The sequence below is a fragment of the Stigmatopora argus genome, chromosome 18 (genome assembly GCF_051989625.1).
Source record: "Stigmatopora argus isolate UIUO_Sarg chromosome 18, RoL_Sarg_1.0, whole genome shotgun sequence".
In the NCBI taxonomy this organism is placed as follows: Eukaryota; Metazoa; Chordata; class Actinopteri; order Syngnathiformes; family Syngnathidae; genus Stigmatopora; species Stigmatopora argus.
The window spans coordinates 10,806,370-10,824,283 of NC_135404.1; the positions used below are offsets into that span (position 1 = coordinate 10,806,370).

Here is a 17,914-nt window from a genome sequence, read left to right on the forward strand (position 1 = left end):
ATATATATATATATATATATATATATATATATATATATATATATATATATATATATATATATATATATATAATATTGCAGTCAATTCCATTCAATGACTCGAGCCTGTCACCATAATGAGCTGCCTGCCATATTCATCATTTCTGCTGCTTCACATTAAAAAAAGAGCCTGTTATGAATAATTGACTCACTCATCTTTTTATTTTCAGATGGGAAATGTATTCAATTTCCACGCGGTTACGCTGGAAACATTTTACAATGGCTGCAAGGGCCAACCACTTTATTAGGCGCACTTGACGAGCAATATTTGATGTTTCAGGCTCATTTTACAATTTTTCTGGTGTATAATGTTAATATAAGTTTGGGGAAATATTAGCTGGAATGATGACAAAGTGAGTAAACTTGGACGATGTTGCTAAATGTGTTTTATCTTATATATGCTATTGTACATATACATGGAATTCATTAGGCATTGATATAAAATAGGATCAAAAACTATTAAAAATGATGAAAAAAAAAGCAAACTTTAAAATATCATCACCAAAATACATGACACTTACCCATTAATTATGGAAGAAAAAAATATGAGTGCATGTTCTACATTTGCAATCTGGTAATCATATTTAAATGACTAAAAGAAAAATATATATATATATCGACAACCTTAATTGGAGACTAATGAGCGATTTCCCCACAAATCTGTAGCAATTACGGTAGCATGTCAATGCAATTTTCTCATGAATAGATGTCTTTGTTGCCCTAATAGCTCTTATTTGTTTTTGTTATAATTGCAAAGCCAGTTGCCCCGTTGGATGAAATGCTCTGAAAAGCACCTACATGACCCCCCAGGCCTGACGTTGGCCACCTCCGCTCCCGCTTTTATCGGGTGAGTGCTCATTGTTAAGCGAAAGAAAACCTTTTTGTCTGACTTTTAGAGTCCTAGTTGAAACTCCCAGCCCATTTGCTCAGCGCTCTGGCCAATCACGAGGCCGCTGGGTCTTTTAACTGGGCTGTCATCTTTATGTCATCATTACATCTCCGCCGAGAACCCAGCCAGCGCTTTTATTCGTCGCCTGAGCGCCATTGAGAGCTCACCTCTTGGATACTTTTTTCCGACTTTGATTTGTAGCACTTGGATGGTGATTCTGTGGCGGAGCGACTAAGAGGGTGATGGCGGACCCTGGAGCACAAGAAGACACGTGCCAGCCCGCCAAAGACTCCATCAAGTTTTCCATCAAGAACCTGCTCAGCATCGACAACAACGATAAGTCCAGCAGGCCCAGGAGCTTCTTAGACGGCAGCTTCTTCTCCCGAATAGCTGATTTGTCGCTACCCCGACTGGACTTGCCCTCGCAGCGTCTCGGGGTGTCCTCGACATCTCCGTGGTGGTATCCTTACACGCTAGGTGCTCATCTCAAGACGACAGGTACACAAAAAAATGGGAATAAAAATCTAAGTTCTGTTGGAAATGTGGTGTTTTTGATTGTGGAATATTTTTCGTAGTTCCGCAAAATAAACAAAAGAGAGATGAACTCATGTCACTTATAATTTTTTTTTCTTTTTAAAGAAACTCAGTATATAAAATGCCATGAGGCCTCGGAAGCACTTTTAATTATTTATTTTTAAGAGTGCATAATATTGAAGCGCTTCCTGTCCTGCTGATGGAATCTTCTTCATATGAAATTCCATCCCAGTAGCCTATTTTAAAATATGTTGGGTTTTTTTTCCACCCTCAAGGATGCTTTCAATAATGAAAATGATAACATGAGTGAGTAAGTATCCTTAAATGTCTTGTCTGCCCGTGATAAATGATGTTAAAAAACATGACTTTAGTTTATTAATATAGAATCAAATGAATCTTTTAATGACACATGAAATATTGACTGTGTTGCTATATGAGTAACATCAATCCAGCCATTTAAAGAAAAAAAGCAAAAGGATTTTACCAGTCCCTTATGAAAAATTCCGAACTGAAGGTGGAATTTGAGAGTAAATTTTATAACAAAAACCTTCTTTCGTCTAAAATAAGTTCCCGAGGAATGAACCAATGAATGAATGAGACTATTCACAAACAAAGCCAGAACTGAAATGCAAAACATCAACCAGATTGCGCAATCAGCTCCAGGATACAAAACATCTATCATAAAAAAAAGATGATGCAAAACTCTCCAAAACTTTTTTTTGTCTCACTTTTCCAGGTTCCGAAAAAGATCAACCATTTCTGCACGAACGACCCTCGCCCGACCCCCCCAAAAGCGAGCCGGACACCAAAGACGAAAGTGCCGAAGACGACGACAGTGACCCCGAGGACCCCAAAAAGGAATCCGACTGGATTAAGAAACCCGACGAGGCCGACGGCAAGGCCTGCAGGAAGAAGAAGACCCGCACCGTGTTCTCCAGGAGCCAGGTGTTCCAACTTGAATCCACTTTCGACATCAAGCGCTACCTGAGCAGTTCGGAGCGCGCCGGACTGGCCGCCTCGCTGCACCTGACCGAAACCCAGGTGAAGATCTGGTTCCAGAACCGGAGGAATAAGTGGAAGAGGCAGCTGGCCGCCGAACTGGAGGCGGCCAACCTGAGCCACGCCGCGGCGCAGAGGATCGTCAGGGTGCCCGTCCTCTACCGCGACAACGACGGGGCCCCGGAGACCAGCGGGAGAGTGGCGGGGGGCTCCCCAAGCAGTCAGGCGGCCATCCTGGCCTTTTCACACCATGTGTACTACCCCCATCCGGTACCCTTATTGAGGCCTATTTAACATCTGCACACTTTGAATTGGTGCAACCAACTTAAAGCCAATTTTGTTTTTTGTTTTTTTTCATGGTATGTACTGTACATCTACATTTTCATAGCACATAGATCAAATTCATGATGTGCTATTCTTTTATTTCCAATGCATTTACTACACGGGACAATCTTTATTATTGTCATGTTTGCTCCAAAGTCTTTGGCTATATTTTCATGTGTAAGGTTGTACATAATGTATTTTTAAGACTCTCGACTGTGCTCGTGGCTGTGTCAAATTGTTGGATTAAAATTTTTGATATTCCAAATGTGCAATATCGTTGTTGGCTCATGATATAGTACCCTGAAAAAAGACAACGGACAACTATATCCTTGTTGGAAAAATAAAAAGTAAAGCTACTTGAGCCAAATATGATTCACTCATTTATTATTAAAGATCTTGTTGGAAAAAATTGGGTTTGATGTAGTATTCCAATTCCTGACGCTTTTAAAATAAAGTTTCACTTGAAATATTCATGAGTGATTAAATGATGAATTTATTGAAATTTTCCAAATGTAACGGTCATATAGTCATTCAATTACGGTTGTACAAAACTTGGTTCAAATCTATCACGCGGATATCGGTGACGCTTTATTTCTTATTTTTCTTATTTTGAAAGAATGGCAAAAGAGACGGCCCTTGCGAGCCTCGGATATGACGTGTCTTGTGTGCAGCCAAGAAGTACGACACAGAATCAAACAGACCAATCAACGCCTAGGCGGGTTTCTGCAATTCGTTTCAGCCAATCAACCACAGCCTTGAAACAGTATAAGTCTGCGTTACGTTTCGGGAGCAGTTAGCTCCTTCAATTTGTCGAATAAATTTCTGCTTTTTTTGCCTGGTAATTTAGCAAAAAAGCTAGAGACATTCGAAAATAAATGTGTGTTTTTCCCATTGGACGCCAAACCTTCAATATAAGGGGTAAGTGTAAGTTGTCGCTGTTAGCATGGCGGCTAACCGAATAGCTCTGACCTATGGCTAATTTCCTAACGTGCGGTACGGGAGCGTGTTACTGGTTCTAATTAAAGAAACACCTCAAAAGTTATATTCGTTCGGTCTTAAAATGCTTTGTAAGTCACGAAATTGTGTTGAGTTTAGGGGACTAACTTACAAGTCAGTTAGTTTAGTTTCGCTGTTTTCGTGTCTATTCGTTATATTGCTGTTGAACCCCCCCCCACCCCGCTTTACAAAGGCAAAAAAGGGAAAAATAAAAGCTACACTTGGACTACTTATTTATTTCTTATTTGTTGGTTACTTATTTGTCTGTCGTTATTTATGTACTAAGTGGTGAAAGCTTTAAATCTCATTATACTTGTATAAGGCCAATAAAAGCATCGAATTCAATTTGAAAAAAAAAAACCCGACGCTGGCATTAGGAAAACCCCCATTTATTTTATTTGTAACTAAAGCACACATTTTAAAACTTTCAACCGAATTTAAAAATGTCTTGGAAAATTATTTTAAAAGTGGAATTAAATATCACTTCCCTCGTGTTTTCAAGTGTCATTGAGCTTGAGTTTCTGTTCTACAGAGCATGGTTTCGAGCGAGTACAAACTGAACCAAGGCCCGGAGGATGGCATCACCGCGGTCAAGTTTAGCCCTACCGCGGCAAACTCTTTGCTGGTGTCCTCCTGGGACTGCACGGTCCGCTTCTACGATGTGGCGGCCAACACCATGCGCGTGAAGTACCAACACACAGCTCCTGTTCTTGACTGTGCTTTTTACGTATGCCGCCAGCTCCATGTCACTCAAATATTCACTTTTTAACACCTTGTGCCAAGAAAGTAATTTCCCTTTGTGTCCCTCCCCAGGACCCAACACATGCTTGGAGTGGTGATCTGGATAATTATTTAAAAATGCTTGACTTGAACACAGACCAAGGTTAGAACAATTGGGGATTTCTCCGAACTAGGAGCGACTGGCAGTAATTATTCCCTTCCAAATTTGCTTATAGATACCATAGTGGGAAAGCACGACGCCCCTATTCGTTGCGTGGAACACTGCCCGGAGGTGAACGTCATGGTAACAGGGAGCTGGGACAGGTCAGTCCGACTCTGGGATCCGAGGGCGCCCTGTAATGCTGGAACATTCACGCAACCTGACAAGGTAGGTTATTGTTTGTAGTTCTGTGGCGCATTGGTTGAAATGCCTGAGTTTTTCCTGAATTTGGATTTGTCATTGAAAGGTGTACACGATGTCTGTGGCGGGCGATCGGCTGATCGTCGGCACGGCGGGGAGGCGCGTTCTGGTGTGGGACTTGAGGAACATGGGCTACGTGCAGCAGAGGAGAGAGTCCAGTCTCAAGTTTCAGACCCGCTGCATCCGAGCCTTCCCAAATAAGCAGGTGCGCCCGGAAAATTAAAAAAACGCATCATTTTGGCCTTTGCTTGTCTGTTGTCTTTGAACTCACGTGGAAGTTGACAACTTTTTTTCCCTTTCCGCAGGGCTACGTCTTGAGCTCAATTGAAGGTCGCGTGGCCGTGGAGTACCTTGACCCCAGCCTGGAGGTCCAGAAGAAAAAATACGCCTTCAAGTGCCACCGACTGAAGGATGTCGCTGAACATGTCTACCCCGTCAATGCTATCTCCTTCCATAGTGTGCATAACACCTTTGCAACAGGTGCACTTTTTAATTTTCTAGAAAATTACCTCCAGAAATTAGTAATTAGGTAAATACATGAAACTGACAATATCCATGGGTCCACCATATCTCGCGAACCAGAAGTCCCTCTAAATCTATGCTCTCCAACTGAATATATCCAGGGGCTGCAGGAGATGGTAATGGCAATTTCAAGGGTTCCAGAAAAATATTACAGGTTTCCAAAAAGTAAAAGTGATCAAATCCTCTTAATCTTTACAACAGTTAAGAACATAAAACGTTCGTATGAACGCGAAGACCGTTGACACTCTTTGTGGAAAATATATGTCCGGGATGCCCCTGTACTAAACTTCAAATGTTCTGTATCTAACTTTTCCTGAAATTGGCTATGTTGGTCACCAACCTTTGTCTTCAGGGTGCAAATGATTGGGTGAAAGGATCCATTTTCTGTTCACATGGTGGCACTTTGGAATTAAGTTTCAAACAAGTGACTGTCGCTATTTTTTTTTTTGATAAAACCATCTGAAAAGTGCCACGAGCCTAAGCTATGCTAGCTTGTGATTTAAGAGATATGTAAAACAAGGGCCATACAAACATTTATCTTATCTTCCAGGTAAGACGGTTCCAAATGAATGTCCCTCACCATGTAAGTTGGACATCCCAGTTGTAAATCCTCCTCACACTTTTTTCTTTCTAGGTGGTTCTGATGGCTTTGTCAACATCTGGGACCCATTCAACAAGAAGCGCCTGTGCCAGTTTCACCGCTACCAGACCAGCATAGCCTCGCTGGCCTTCAACAGCGACGGCAGCTTGATCGCCATCGCCGCATCCTACATGTACGAGATGGGCGACATCAACCACCCGGAAGACGCCGTATTCATTCGGCAGGTCACCGACGCCGAGACCAAACCCAAGTGAGTCCCCTTCCTGCGCGGCGCCTCATCTGCCTCGCTACTTTTCCACCAACCCGACATAACGCAAGACAGAGAAATAGTTTTGGTCATTTCTGTTTAATCTACCTGCATTCAATTGAACTTTCTTGTCTTTCTTTGTGTTACTCTTCTGCGTTTTACACTCTTGTTCATTTGTTGATTAAATTTTTGTTTTCTTTAATGTTTTCCTTGAGTTTTTTTTCTTCTTCTCTGTGCTATGCGGGTTAAATCCACCGCGTCACTCAGACGGTAGCCCGACGCCGATAAGATATCAGCCGACGAAACCAGATCTCGCTTTGATGGGGACGTAATCGCAACGGTCCGCGTCTGGTCGGCTAGGCGGTTGAAGGCAGAACAACTGGCGCAAAAAAATGACGATTCTCCGTTCTAGATCTTTGCGATAAGAACACAACGGGCAAGAGCAGGCAATTTATTCCTCCTTCAGTTTGGATTTTCAATCGCACTTAATAAAATTTGGGAGGCCCTTCGGCCAAAGAAGCAGGGTAGATGAAGATATACAGTCAATGATCCTATTTAAGGGCTAATGGCTCAATGGGCTTCCGCAGCATCCTGGAAATGATCGGCTGGCTTTGGCTTCAGTTATTCCCGTGTCCGTGGATGGCAGATTGGATCAGTCTAATATGAAATGGAATTTATGCTGCTGCCCTTTCTTCAACAGACAATAGGAATTAATTTTATACTCTACACAAAACTGCCCCCTTACAAAATGGCAATAAAGTGTAAAAAATACTATCTAGCATAATCATTATACCAGTGGAGTTTGTCCGGTAGTCATTAAAATTATTATTTAATTATTATTTACCCAAAACCTAAGTTTAAAAAAAACGTCGCCGTTATTCACATAATATGGAATAAATACAATACAATTCTTGTATATTGGATCTTTTCACATTGTTGCCAGTAAGTGAGTTTAATTCAATTTTGACCTCAAATTAATTCATATGCTTGATTGACTAAGTTTAATACATAAGCATTTTTTTAAATAGGAAAAAAAAGTCATATGCTGTGAACTGTGAACTTCATCTCATAATGTTGTCAAATTATTGATGAATTGAACAATAGCCTGCAGCATTGTCATCACTGTCCCAAAACTAAACATCAAATGGATCGGCGGCGTCAATAATGATGTGTGGACAGCGACCAATTAGGTGCACAAAACATCAGCGCTTGCCTATATTGATCTGCGTATGAGCATTAGTCCGCAAAAACGGCATCAAACCGCCCAAAGCAAGCACGCACGCACTTTACCCATAAAACATAATCAGGTCTGGTAATGACATTATGAAAGTGTTCCATTTTTTTCCTCATTGATTTGCTGGCCGTGCGCTGTGAGACAAATGCGTTTTACATTCAATGGCATGGATTTAGTCCCCCCCCCAAGACACAGGTGGAAAATGAAACAATGTCAAACAAACATTTAATTCACAAAGAAGCATTTCACAAGCAAGTGACTTGTAAGGAATTTAATGAAACATTTCTCCTAACTACAATATTATTTTTTAAGATGACCAGTCTTCAGACGAAACCAAAGCAGCCAACTCCGCTTAAATCCGTCCCCTTAAAAAAACCCACCCATTTACAATCAATTTTTATTATGACTTGGCATGTATGAAAACTTCTATGCATCCACCAACACTATCACTCCATTCACTAACCATCTAAAAGTTCTACAATTCACACCCAACCACAAAGGTTAACAACTAAATAAAATAAGTGCTCTATGGGGTAGAAAACACGTCATCTCGGTAACTGAATAAATACAATAAACACCACATTAAAATGTAAATCATAATTCCAAGAGCGAAAAAACTAGTCTTTTTGCACATGCTAACATGTTTATGGAACACAGAATACTACATTATGAATTGTTTTACAGTCAAGAAAAAAAGTAGTATTGTCACTGACGAGCTTAATGATATTGAATACGGTCTTTTTTTTTCTTTTTACATAACCATTATATTTCAAAGGAACTCCGATCTTTGTTCTAAGACAAAATCAGCACCCCAAATTTCATTCTATATACTTAGTGTAATGGTGTGAATGGCATTGGCTGGGATTTTGGTGTCTGCCTCCTCACCGTTGACTCTGAAGAACACCATGGTGTCAGAGGGGATGGTGGCGGTGGCGCTCAGTGTGCTCCCCAACCAACCGTCAGAGCCACGCTTGTACATTTTGACGGTTACCTACACAGGCCAAATGCATGAACTTTGATCAGCTGCTGAAAGCAGTAGTCGCTTCACTTTGTTATTTCAAAATGGATTCAGTTCTGTTATCCATTTTGCCTAGTTAATCGACAAGCAATTGGCCTGATTTTCCTCCAAAGTTAAATCACTCTGATTTGTATTTCATTTACACAAGGCTCAACAGCGACGCTAAATCCTAACTAATGTTCTTGCGTTGTGTAACCTCATTCGTAGTGCGTTATGTGGCAGTAGCTGCTGCTCTGGAGTTTTTGTAGAAGGTTGTAGAGTGTAATTCCCTTCAACACCCCATCCGAGCTCCTGACAATGCCCCGTCTAACTAGATTTAGACATGCAGGTAATTGAAGCATATCCATTTCAAACAAAATGCCCGGCCTAGTCGTCTTGTTTGGCTGCATTTACCGGAGATAACAGAATATCACAGTGCCTTTTCACAGCTCCATTTTCTTTCACTTTAGCATTAGGCAATTTTTCAATTATTGTTTTTTTTCTTCTCCTTCTCCCACTGTGTGTTCTTTCATCCGCCGCTCTCTCTTATAACACGCGGGCCTTTTAGTTAATGGCGGCGACAGTCGGAGCCAGCCACGTCGGCCCCTCGTCCATTTCGTGGGTCATTGTGCGAGCGCAATAGGCCTTTTATGAGTGCCACATCAAAAGGCAGATAAAGCATTAGAGGTGGGGAAAATACCCGCCACTAGATATGCTCTCCCTTCCCTTTGTCCGCTATTGAAAGTGATCATTTTAATAGTCGGGAGAACTAGGTAGATGCGACCCCCCTGGCGGCCCGGTTCAACACCTGCACGCCTCTCGCCGCTTCTAATTACCCGTCACAAAGGCCATTGGCGATTCACACGAGCACCTTTCGCATCGTTTACTTACTCATTAGCGAGCGTTCAATAAAAAAGAGACAATCGCGTCCTGGATTGCACTGCATTAGCGGCGCCATGCACTTGATGGGTCAGCCAGTGTGTGTTAATTTGCCACGGCTGGAGAAGTGAAATCTATAAATAATGACAGCTGGTGGCGGAGAGGAGCATGTTCCCGCACAAAGACATTGTTGCAGCGGATCGCTGCCACGTGCAAAGAAGTTGACTAGCAATTAGGAGAACCAAAGGTGAGGACATGATTTATACCAGAGGGCAGTATCCCTTCAAAATAGAATATGTTAGATTTTACCAACAAGAGATCAGATTTTAAACAATTATTTCTCATTGTTAAATTATTTGTTCGACGCAAGTATTGCCCCAATTTGGATAGATACCCTAATAATTGGTGACTGAGTGTATGGGTTGAAAAGATGAAGTTAGTGAATGGCCTTCTGCATATTCAAATAAAAGCTACTCAAAGGACATGAAGAAAAATAGCTAACAACATCCATTTTGTCCACCTCTGAACTCATAAGGACTTAGACTAGCACATTTTGGTCCAGGATCAAGGCCTCGGGGCTTAACTTTTGAGACTGATTTAACGGCATGACCCGTCTGGCCCAAATCCACCTCTTGACTTTGAGGGTCGGCCGGACCAGAGTCGCCATCCATCCTCGGTTTGTGCGGAGACATCCCTCTTGTTTACCTTCTTGTGGCGGTCATAAATCTTGCCCATATCAACTCTGCCCTTGAAAACCCCTCATTTCAATTATTGCCACTTTGACCATTGGTTGTGGTTCATCCCCAAACAAACCGACTTGAGTTCAGCGCCACATTAACTCCGATTTCTCCATTTTATCACAGCTAAAACCAAGTGACATCCCTGTGATTGATTAAGATGTCCAGATACCTTCCCCCGTAGTCCTGAACCCTGAATGTGCTCTGAGCAGGAAAAGTGATCAGGTTTAAGCATGCTTCAGGGTACGCAACACTGGCACTCTTACCATTGGTAGTGAGTGACCTCAGAAGTCAAACTTGGTGACCTATGTTTGAAGTGGCATCCATTTTATTTTTTGAAAGTATTTGCTCCGGGTGTGATGCCTCTGATTGATCACCTTTGGCGCTAAAGACATTCATCAACCCTTATTTGGGTAGACATTAAGATGTGCCGACTTTTACTTGGTGACACAAGCGTCTGCGTCATCTGTCAACGGGTGCGCTCGCCCCGAGCCATAACCGCAAGTTGAGGGCCGGCCGGCCGGCCAAGTTCGGAATAGCGTCTGCTTCCCCGGACAACAGGAAGCACATTAGACTCAATGATTGCGACGACCACTGACATCCAGACTTTTATTTCCATATGGGGAGAGGGTCTAATATAACCCCCCCATAACCTTCGATTCCTTCCCCCCTTTTTTTCTATTATTCCTCCTCAATGGATCTGGTTGTCTGCCTGCACATAGAGGCCTCGATCTATGGCTGATTTAATTTGCTCTGTGCCAACATCTCTAACAGCATTAACCCCCAGCACATGCTCCCACCGCCCCCATCTGATTCCATTAACTCCCAAATCGGGTTTCAAGACTGTATTGATGCCGCCCGTTATTCGGGGTGATTATGACAACAGCGCACAATGGGCCAAAGTGTGTGTTAAGTAGTTTAGCCTTAATTTTCAAGTAACTGTAACAGATGGCAGGCAGTGTCTGGATGCACGGCAATTATCCTTTACATGAAAAGAACAATATTCGGGTCAAAGGAAATGACGGAGGCACATAAAACTAACTGGAATTTCAGAATGATAAATGACACTTTGCTATTTGTAAAGCAAAGGGCCGAGCGACTCTTCAAGAACAAACAGACAGCATTCCGTTTGCATTCAGCATTCACCCACTTCAGCCATCTTTATTCTTCTCAATTAGCCTTAATGGCTTCTCCACAGTGTAATTAAGTGTCCGCTGAGCTCGGCCTCTTCATTATTCATGCTTACCTATTGATCATATCTCATGGCCTCCAGTGCAGGTGGCACTTTGTGAAAACACAAAAGTTTCTCCGTGACGCAATTTTAGGGGAGTCTACATTGTCAGGGCATTGATCTCGGTGTAGCATTTATTATACACTGGCAGAAATACAACTTGCTATCACTCATGTATGTCATGCATGTAGACAACTCGGATTGGAACTTCTTATTTTCACTATTCCTAACTCAGTTGGAATAACTTGCAAGATCAAGTACTCAAATTTTGGAATAAAATTAAGTTGGAGTGAGAGGCTGTGCATGGTTGATGCTTTCAAAAGAGCCAATTTACTTCAAAATTTCAGTTCAAACTACTTAACCCATTGGCTGTCCTCGATGGCACTAGGTGTCCGATCCGTGCGAAGTGAGAGGGATGGCAGCGTATAAATGTTCAATCATTTAAGTGACGAGACAGTCGTTTTTTTGGAGAGAACTTAAGAACTACATTAGAAAAAGTGCATTGTTGCCAAGTTAGAGTTGCTTGAATAGTACTTCAATGACAAAAACTGAAAACAAATCAATTAGAATATACAATTTATATGATGGTCACCTGAGATGGGAGTGACCCAATTTGTGTTATTCGGAGGATAAAAAAAATTCCAAATATTGTTTTGCTGAGACTGCCGATCAACTTGAACTGACTGCCATGGTTTACATAATTACAACAGAAAAATTGGCAACTAGCAACATCTGCAGTCAGAGTGGGCGATTTGCTTTAAAAAAAAAACAAAAAAAACAAAATCCAATGTTATTTCCCACTATAATTTCCAACATTGAAGTCTCGACACAAGCTCACTTCAGTTCATAGTCAAATAAATTATTTCCCAATGAATATTAATGTTTTTTTTTAACCCGAGTGAAGCAGGAATGTGTCAAATAGGAACGCTCGCTGCCTCGCGTGTACTTAAATTAACAAAAGTGAGCACAAGGGCCCTCGGGCATCGACCAGGAAGGTGTGCCAGGCGGTACGTTGACGTTGAGTCATTGTCGCTATCACAGTCGCCGTCTCCCGGCGAGACACTCCAGCAGCTCGTTGGCGGCTTCATTTGGCGCCTTTGTCGTGTAATTGCGCGACTCGCCCTCCCTCTGCAGCTTCCTACACGCTCTCGCAAATTATTTCCAATTATTTCCAATTCTCTGTTGAGAGCGACGCTGCAATTACACAAAGCTAAGCATCATGGTTACTTTGGGCCACAATTTCCATTTATTTATTTTTGTTAAGCAACGCTGTTCAGCTAATAGAGGCTAATTTCAGGGGGCAGGGATCCAACTATTCTGTTGTGGGAAATTAAAGAGTGACATTGGTTTTACTTTATCACAAAAGGTAGTGCAAATTGTCCTTGGAGCAACTAGTGTGTATTCTGTTTCACAGCTTTTTCTTGTCTGTTCCCGGAGACTGGATTCATGCGCTGATATAACAAATGACGTATAGCATGTTTAGAACTGCCTTTGTAAAATCTGTTTACTTAATGCTAACATAGAGCCAGTTGTGTGAAACAAAAAATAATAATAGAAACACTGACTAGCATTAGCGCAACTAGGACATTGACAACCCTAAAGTACTGTATTTACATACATATTTTTCCAGCCATTTTTTAAAAATCGATCCCAATATTTTTTTTAAAAAGCCTTTCCCATCTCACAGGAAGATCAGAAGAAAACAATCCAACATTGGAAACGGAGACGACAAGAGGACAAACAGCAAACTGTAAGTAACCCGCAATTGATTCATTCCACACACACACGCACATAGACAGCAATTACCGCTCAATCCATACAAATTGAATGAAGCCAGAGCTGTGGTCTAAGAATATAGACCATAATTAATAAATTACAGCCTCTCTACTCAATCATTCTCCACTTTGGGGTCGTGGACTTCCCTTTCTCCTCCGCGGAGTAATTGACTGGGCCCCTGTGACATTAACACCTCGAGCTGACAAACACACACACACACACGTATCGCAGATCTTGTGTTTTGCCAGTCACAAATCAAAAGACGAGATTATTATTAATTTTTCTAAAATATGCCTGGGGAGGTATCTAGTTTCCTTTGACTGCTGCACACAACAAAACTGCAATTGAAGATTTTTTTTGTCATTTGTGCTTTGAGATAGTTGAATGTAGCTACAGTAAAATGAATTATTCTTCACAGAGGATAAAGTATATACTACTATATAGCAACGATGCTCTTCATCAGGTTGTCTAGGGTTTTCCCTGTTCATTGTTAGCATTCAGCTAGTGGATTTTATGACAGATGTTTGTGTATTCAATATTTAGTCAGGCCCGAAAAACATTCTTTATCAATCCGTATTAAAAATTGATCAGCACTTGAGGACAAAAGTTTTCTCCTGATTGAAGAGAATAGTGACGAGAAGGATAATGATTTCAGCCCACTCTTTTCAAGGCATATTTTTCATTATCATACATTTTGCTGTCAGCACATAGCCTTGGGCGAGCGGCTAATGATTGTGGGTCATGTATCAACTACACAGTGGCTGAAGGGGGAAGGTGAGGGCGAAGAAAGCCCAGAGTTTAGTGTCAACAAGGCTGTTTAACCTTTAACAAGTTCATTTACAAAGTGCCTCTTTTGCTACAGTCTGCCCGCAATTGCTAATAATTCTTGAGCATTAAAATGTTAACCTAGGGGCTGGCTTTAAACTGGAAGTCCAAGTTGCATTGGCGGCTACGTATATTTCATGCATCGGGGTCTTCTCCACCTTTGGAAAATGACTTTTTGAGATCGGAATACGATTTTCTGGTCGGCTGCGATGATTTGTATTTAATTCCCACTATGGATACATATATATCTGAAGTGTCGTTTTAACTTCTTTAAAGCAGTAGCCAGCCACTCCCAAACCAATCTCGGCGTAAAGTGCTTCTGCCCCCTGCTGGCATCATCTCTTATAATTTCACCTACAATGTAATGATTTCTTCTACCACTATCTTGTTGCCTCGGTGGAAGTAGTTTTTCTCGACTCGAACAGAAAGAGTGGACCAACCTGAGGGGCGCGGCCAAGTAGGCCCCACATCGTCTTGAGCGTGGAGAACTCCAGCGTTTTGGTCTCGCGGCGGTCCAGCGCAATGAAGCGGCACCCTTGGAAGTCGCCTTTGAGCCGCTCCCCGCTTTGGAGCCAAATGCGATCCCAAGTCCCCGAGTGCCTCAGGACCTCATGCGCTGACTTCATCTGCCTGTACGACAGATGACCTGCAGACGCGCGAGGCGAGCACGTCACCCTCACGTCGTCAAGCCGGCGTGACCCTCCAATGCGAGGGAAGGTGAACTTTTGCGCTCACCAGAAAGCCAGGAAGGAGTCAGTGCGTCCAACATCCAGGCCACGTAGTCCTCCCTGAGAGATTTCAGAAAGTGGTCAACCTGGTCGTGGGGCACTAGTTCCCGCCGCTCTCGGAGGTCCTTGGCGAGCTCGCACTCCGGCGATGGGAAGACCACCCTAGGGAAGAAGAGGCTTCGGTGCAGGGGGATGCCATTTCTCCCCAGAAGATCGCACAAATGAGACGTCTTGATCTGAGGGAGACAGTAGCATAGCCACCTCAAATTATTTTTCTCCTGGACCAATAAAAAAGCCTTTTTTTTAGACACAACAAGCAAATCAATTTAATTTTATGAATTAAGTTAATTCTTTAGTAACCTTTTATCGCGATGTATAAATAAGACATGGTGGAAAAAATGTTTCCACAGACCTAGGTATAGATGGGGGCAACTAAAGTTGACCCAAAAATTTGCATAATACCACACGTGATTTAAATAACGTGACTAATATAGTAGTCATTGGTAGGTCATTTAGAATAATTAATATTTTAACAAGTAGATTTTAAATGAACTCATGGAATGGGATCATCCAATGCCGTCTATTGGACAGCCAATGGGTTGATTGATTCAATAAAAATGATAAAAATAATTTAAAAAAAATCTGCATTTCTACCTTCATTGGGATTCTGCTTGTAACAACACAAGCGCAAGTGCATTTTATATTTTGGGAACAACCACTCTTCTGCTTCTCTGTATTACGCAATCTGTTTAACAATTAAGGCCACTTTGTGTAAAGTAATAAAGTTAAAAAAAGCCTAGTTTAAACCATTTTCAATAATGTTGTGCGTGAGTGAAGCGACGCTCTCCAAACGAGGAGCAGGTCACGTCAGGAGGCAGCTGTGTTTTTAGTCGCCTCCCCACGTGAACATAATTGCGGCCACTCGGCAACTTTCGGAAACTCGCGACAAGTGTTGGAAATTTACATATAAATTGCCAGGGTGACATTCTTAACCCCAGCGTGCGTTTGGATGAAAACCATTTGCTGGACAATTGCCTGGACCTCGGACACAAGTGTGTTTCTTTGACCCACGGTGATTGAACAGTTCACAATTGTTTTTTATTTTTTACCATGATTGCCTTGATGGGGTCCTCGATTTGCTCGATGCAGATGTTGCTTAAGTTCTGATCTTTTTCCTTCACTTGAATGTGCCAATTTTGCCCGTGAGCCGACAACAGACCTCGCCAGGGTTTTATGTCCATGCAAAAGATTCCACGGCCTTGGGAGAAGGGAGGAAAAACATTCACATTCTGACACAGAAAAGGGATGCCGGAGCCATTCCTTTAAGCTTACCTGTAAGAATGACAACGTTAATATCATCTTTGACCACTTGGAACTGGTCGGGAATCCGCAGATTGCAGTAGATCTGGTCTTTCTTGAGCCCACTGAGTTTCCTACAGCCCAGAAGATAAGCAGACCAGGATGAAGTCTCGCTTAGCAATTCCGGGAATGTTCTGGCCAGACAAGACTTGTTACCTGACACCTTGAAGGAATTCAGTTGGGGATTGCTGCGCTTTCTGGCCTCTCGGACTTTCCGGAGCTTTGGGGCCGCCCACATGCAACTGGGTCAATAGGCTTCCCAATTGAGGCATCATCTTACACCAGTCTTTTCCAACCTTTAAGTCAGGGAGGAATTTTAGAGTACAGCAGAGGTGTCCAAATTCTCCGAAGACCGATTTAAGAAAAGTCAAAGGACTTGTAATCCTTCCACCATAGAGAGAATCGGAACTAGGTTTTTAAAATATTTTTAATAATTCATTGGCTTCCATTTACGGGCTACATTGAATCCTATTTCAATGGTAGGCTTGCAGCGATGCTGTGGACCAATAACAACTGTAGTGGGTTGCAGGTGCCATAGTTTGGAGAGCCCTGTATTAGAGAATCATCCAAAACACAACTAAATGTTTTTTTTTGAAAAAAAAACTGTGAATTGAAATAATTACCCTATTTTTGTCCCATAACTCACATTCAACAAATGAATTTGTGTGGGTGTGTGTAGCTTTAACTCGTCTAACCAGTCTATTGTTCATCTTGGAGGGCACCTAACAGATTGGCTGCCATTGACGGCGATGGACGCCCAGTCCGTTTTGACTGGGAAGATTGAAGTGGACGTCTATTGGCGTCAATAGAAGTAAAACATTATTTTCCAGCCCATTCAGTTCAAATTTGTAATATTGGCTTATTTTCCATGATATCCGTACATGCTTTTAGAAAGTCCTTTGCTGCGTAAATGACAGGGAAAAAGTTATTTTTACAACATGCCATCAAATACAAGCTAAAGTAGGTTTACCTAGCAAGTTAGTAAAACAAAATCAGCCTCGTGTGATTGTTTTGTTGTTGTCATCACACGACATTGCCAGAATTAGTAGAATCAGAAAAACAACAACAACAACATACCGTCGTATCCTCGTGCACTTGTTTAGAACCGAAAACTATGTCGACATTTCCTTTAAAAAAAGTCTGCGTGGCTTTGTTTTCACCAAGTGTCGAGCTTAGTAAACAGCACCGGAGCCAGAGAAGCCTGTTTCACAATCCTTAGCCCCCCCTCTCACTTTTCTTTTTTTTCCCCTTCCATCCCCGTGGTTGCGGGACGTAAACAAGCGACCATGTGCGCCCTGCGTCATGATGTCAACATGCCAGAGAACAAGTTGGAAACGGTTATATAAGTGAAGACACTCTAAGAATACCTAGTACTGTACGTACTGTCAAAAAGGTCATTATTGTAATACTGATTTTTGATGTGAAAATACATTTTTTGTTTTGCTAATCTGTGTTGCTGCTTTGACTGCTCAGTCAGGAAATAAGCAATCACAATATTGGTTATTTTAAAGGTGAGCATTTATAGCAGAACATTTATGGTATTATGAGGTCTGAATATAAATGTGACCCACCCACTCAGGCGCTTACTCTGTGTATTTGATCCCCGTGTTTTTGTGCGTCCGTCAATGTCAGCGAAAGAGTTCATTTGCAGAATGAAAATTAAATTAATTTATTAATCTTAGTAAATGCTCTCAATCCCTTCCTGCTAATGTGAGTACAAAGTATTAAATCTAGTAACTTGTAATCAAACCTTGCAAACGTACCCCATTTTATTTGTCTTGTTTGCTTGTGTAAAATACTGAAAAAACAAATTCCCAGGTGCACACTCGCTTTTAAAATGTAATAATATAGCTCGTA

The 17,914-nt window shown here is 41.9% G+C and overlaps 3 protein-coding genes across 3 annotated transcripts; 2 read left to right on the plus strand and 1 right to left on the minus strand.

The window, feature by feature from the left end:
* Nucleotides 1-1,095: 1,095 nt before the first annotated feature.
* Nucleotides 1,096-3,079, plus strand: hmx3b (H6 family homeobox 3b). The gene is made up of 2 exons (XM_077625345.1): nt 1,096-1,425; nt 2,198-3,079. The coding sequence occupies exons 1-2, from the start codon at nt 1,170-1,172 to the stop codon at nt 2,752-2,754; spliced, it is 813 nt and encodes a 270-aa protein (XP_077481471.1). The 5' UTR covers nt 1,096-1,169; the 3' UTR covers nt 2,755-3,079.
* Nucleotides 3,080-3,505: 426 nt separating this feature from the next.
* Nucleotides 3,506-6,493, plus strand: bub3 (BUB3 mitotic checkpoint protein). Its single transcript, XM_077625187.1, has 7 exons — nt 3,506-3,702; nt 4,313-4,507; nt 4,594-4,663; nt 4,737-4,888; nt 4,968-5,126; nt 5,227-5,401; nt 6,078-6,493. The coding sequence occupies exons 2-7, from the start codon at nt 4,316-4,318 to the stop codon at nt 6,296-6,298; spliced, it is 969 nt and encodes a 322-aa protein (XP_077481313.1). The 5' UTR covers nt 3,506-3,702; nt 4,313-4,315; the 3' UTR covers nt 6,299-6,493.
* Nucleotides 6,494-7,781: 1,288 nt separating this feature from the next.
* Nucleotides 7,782-17,272, minus strand: LOC144092414 (uncharacterized). Its single transcript, XM_077625186.1, has 7 exons — nt 17,135-17,272; nt 16,214-16,353; nt 16,031-16,131; nt 15,808-15,956; nt 14,706-14,934; nt 14,411-14,616; nt 7,782-8,516 (listed from the first exon to the last, which is right to left on the minus strand). The coding sequence occupies exons 2-7, from the start codon at nt 16,330-16,332 to the stop codon at nt 8,349-8,351; spliced, it is 972 nt and encodes a 323-aa protein (XP_077481312.1). The 5' UTR covers nt 16,333-16,353; nt 17,135-17,272; the 3' UTR covers nt 7,782-8,348.
* Between the last annotated feature and the right edge of the window lie 642 nt (nt 17,273-17,914).

Excerpts from the sequence above, each read along its gene's own strand:
- hmx3b (XM_077625345.1), top strand. The coding sequence starts at position 1,170 with ATGGCGGACCCTGGAGCACAAGAAGACACGTGCCAGCCCGCCAAAGAC. Across the intron at positions 1,426-2,197 it reads TGCTCATCTCAAGACGACAG|GTTCCGAAAAAGATCAACCA; the intron begins GTACACAAAAAA and ends TCACTTTTCCAG.
- bub3 (XM_077625187.1), top strand. The coding sequence starts at position 4,316 with ATGGTTTCGAGCGAGTACAAACTGAACCAAGGCCCGGAGGATGGCATC. Across the intron at positions 4,664-4,736 it reads TGACTTGAACACAGACCAAG|ATACCATAGTGGGAAAGCAC; the intron begins GTTAGAACAATT and ends ATTTGCTTATAG. Across the intron at positions 4,889-4,967 it reads CATTCACGCAACCTGACAAG|GTGTACACGATGTCTGTGGC; the intron begins GTAGGTTATTGT and ends TGTCATTGAAAG.
- LOC144092414 (XM_077625186.1), bottom strand. The coding sequence starts at position 16,332 with ATGATGCCTCAATTGGGAAGCCTATTGACCCAGTTGCATGTGGGCGGC. Across the intron at positions 16,132-16,213 it reads GAATTCCTTCAAGGTGTCAG|GAAACTCAGTGGGCTCAAGA; the intron begins GTAACAAGTCTT and ends TCTGGGCTGTAG. Across the intron at positions 14,617-14,705 it reads GACTCCTTCCTGGCTTTCTG|GTCATCTGTCGTACAGGCAG; the intron begins GTGAGCGCAAAA and ends GCGCGTCTGCAG.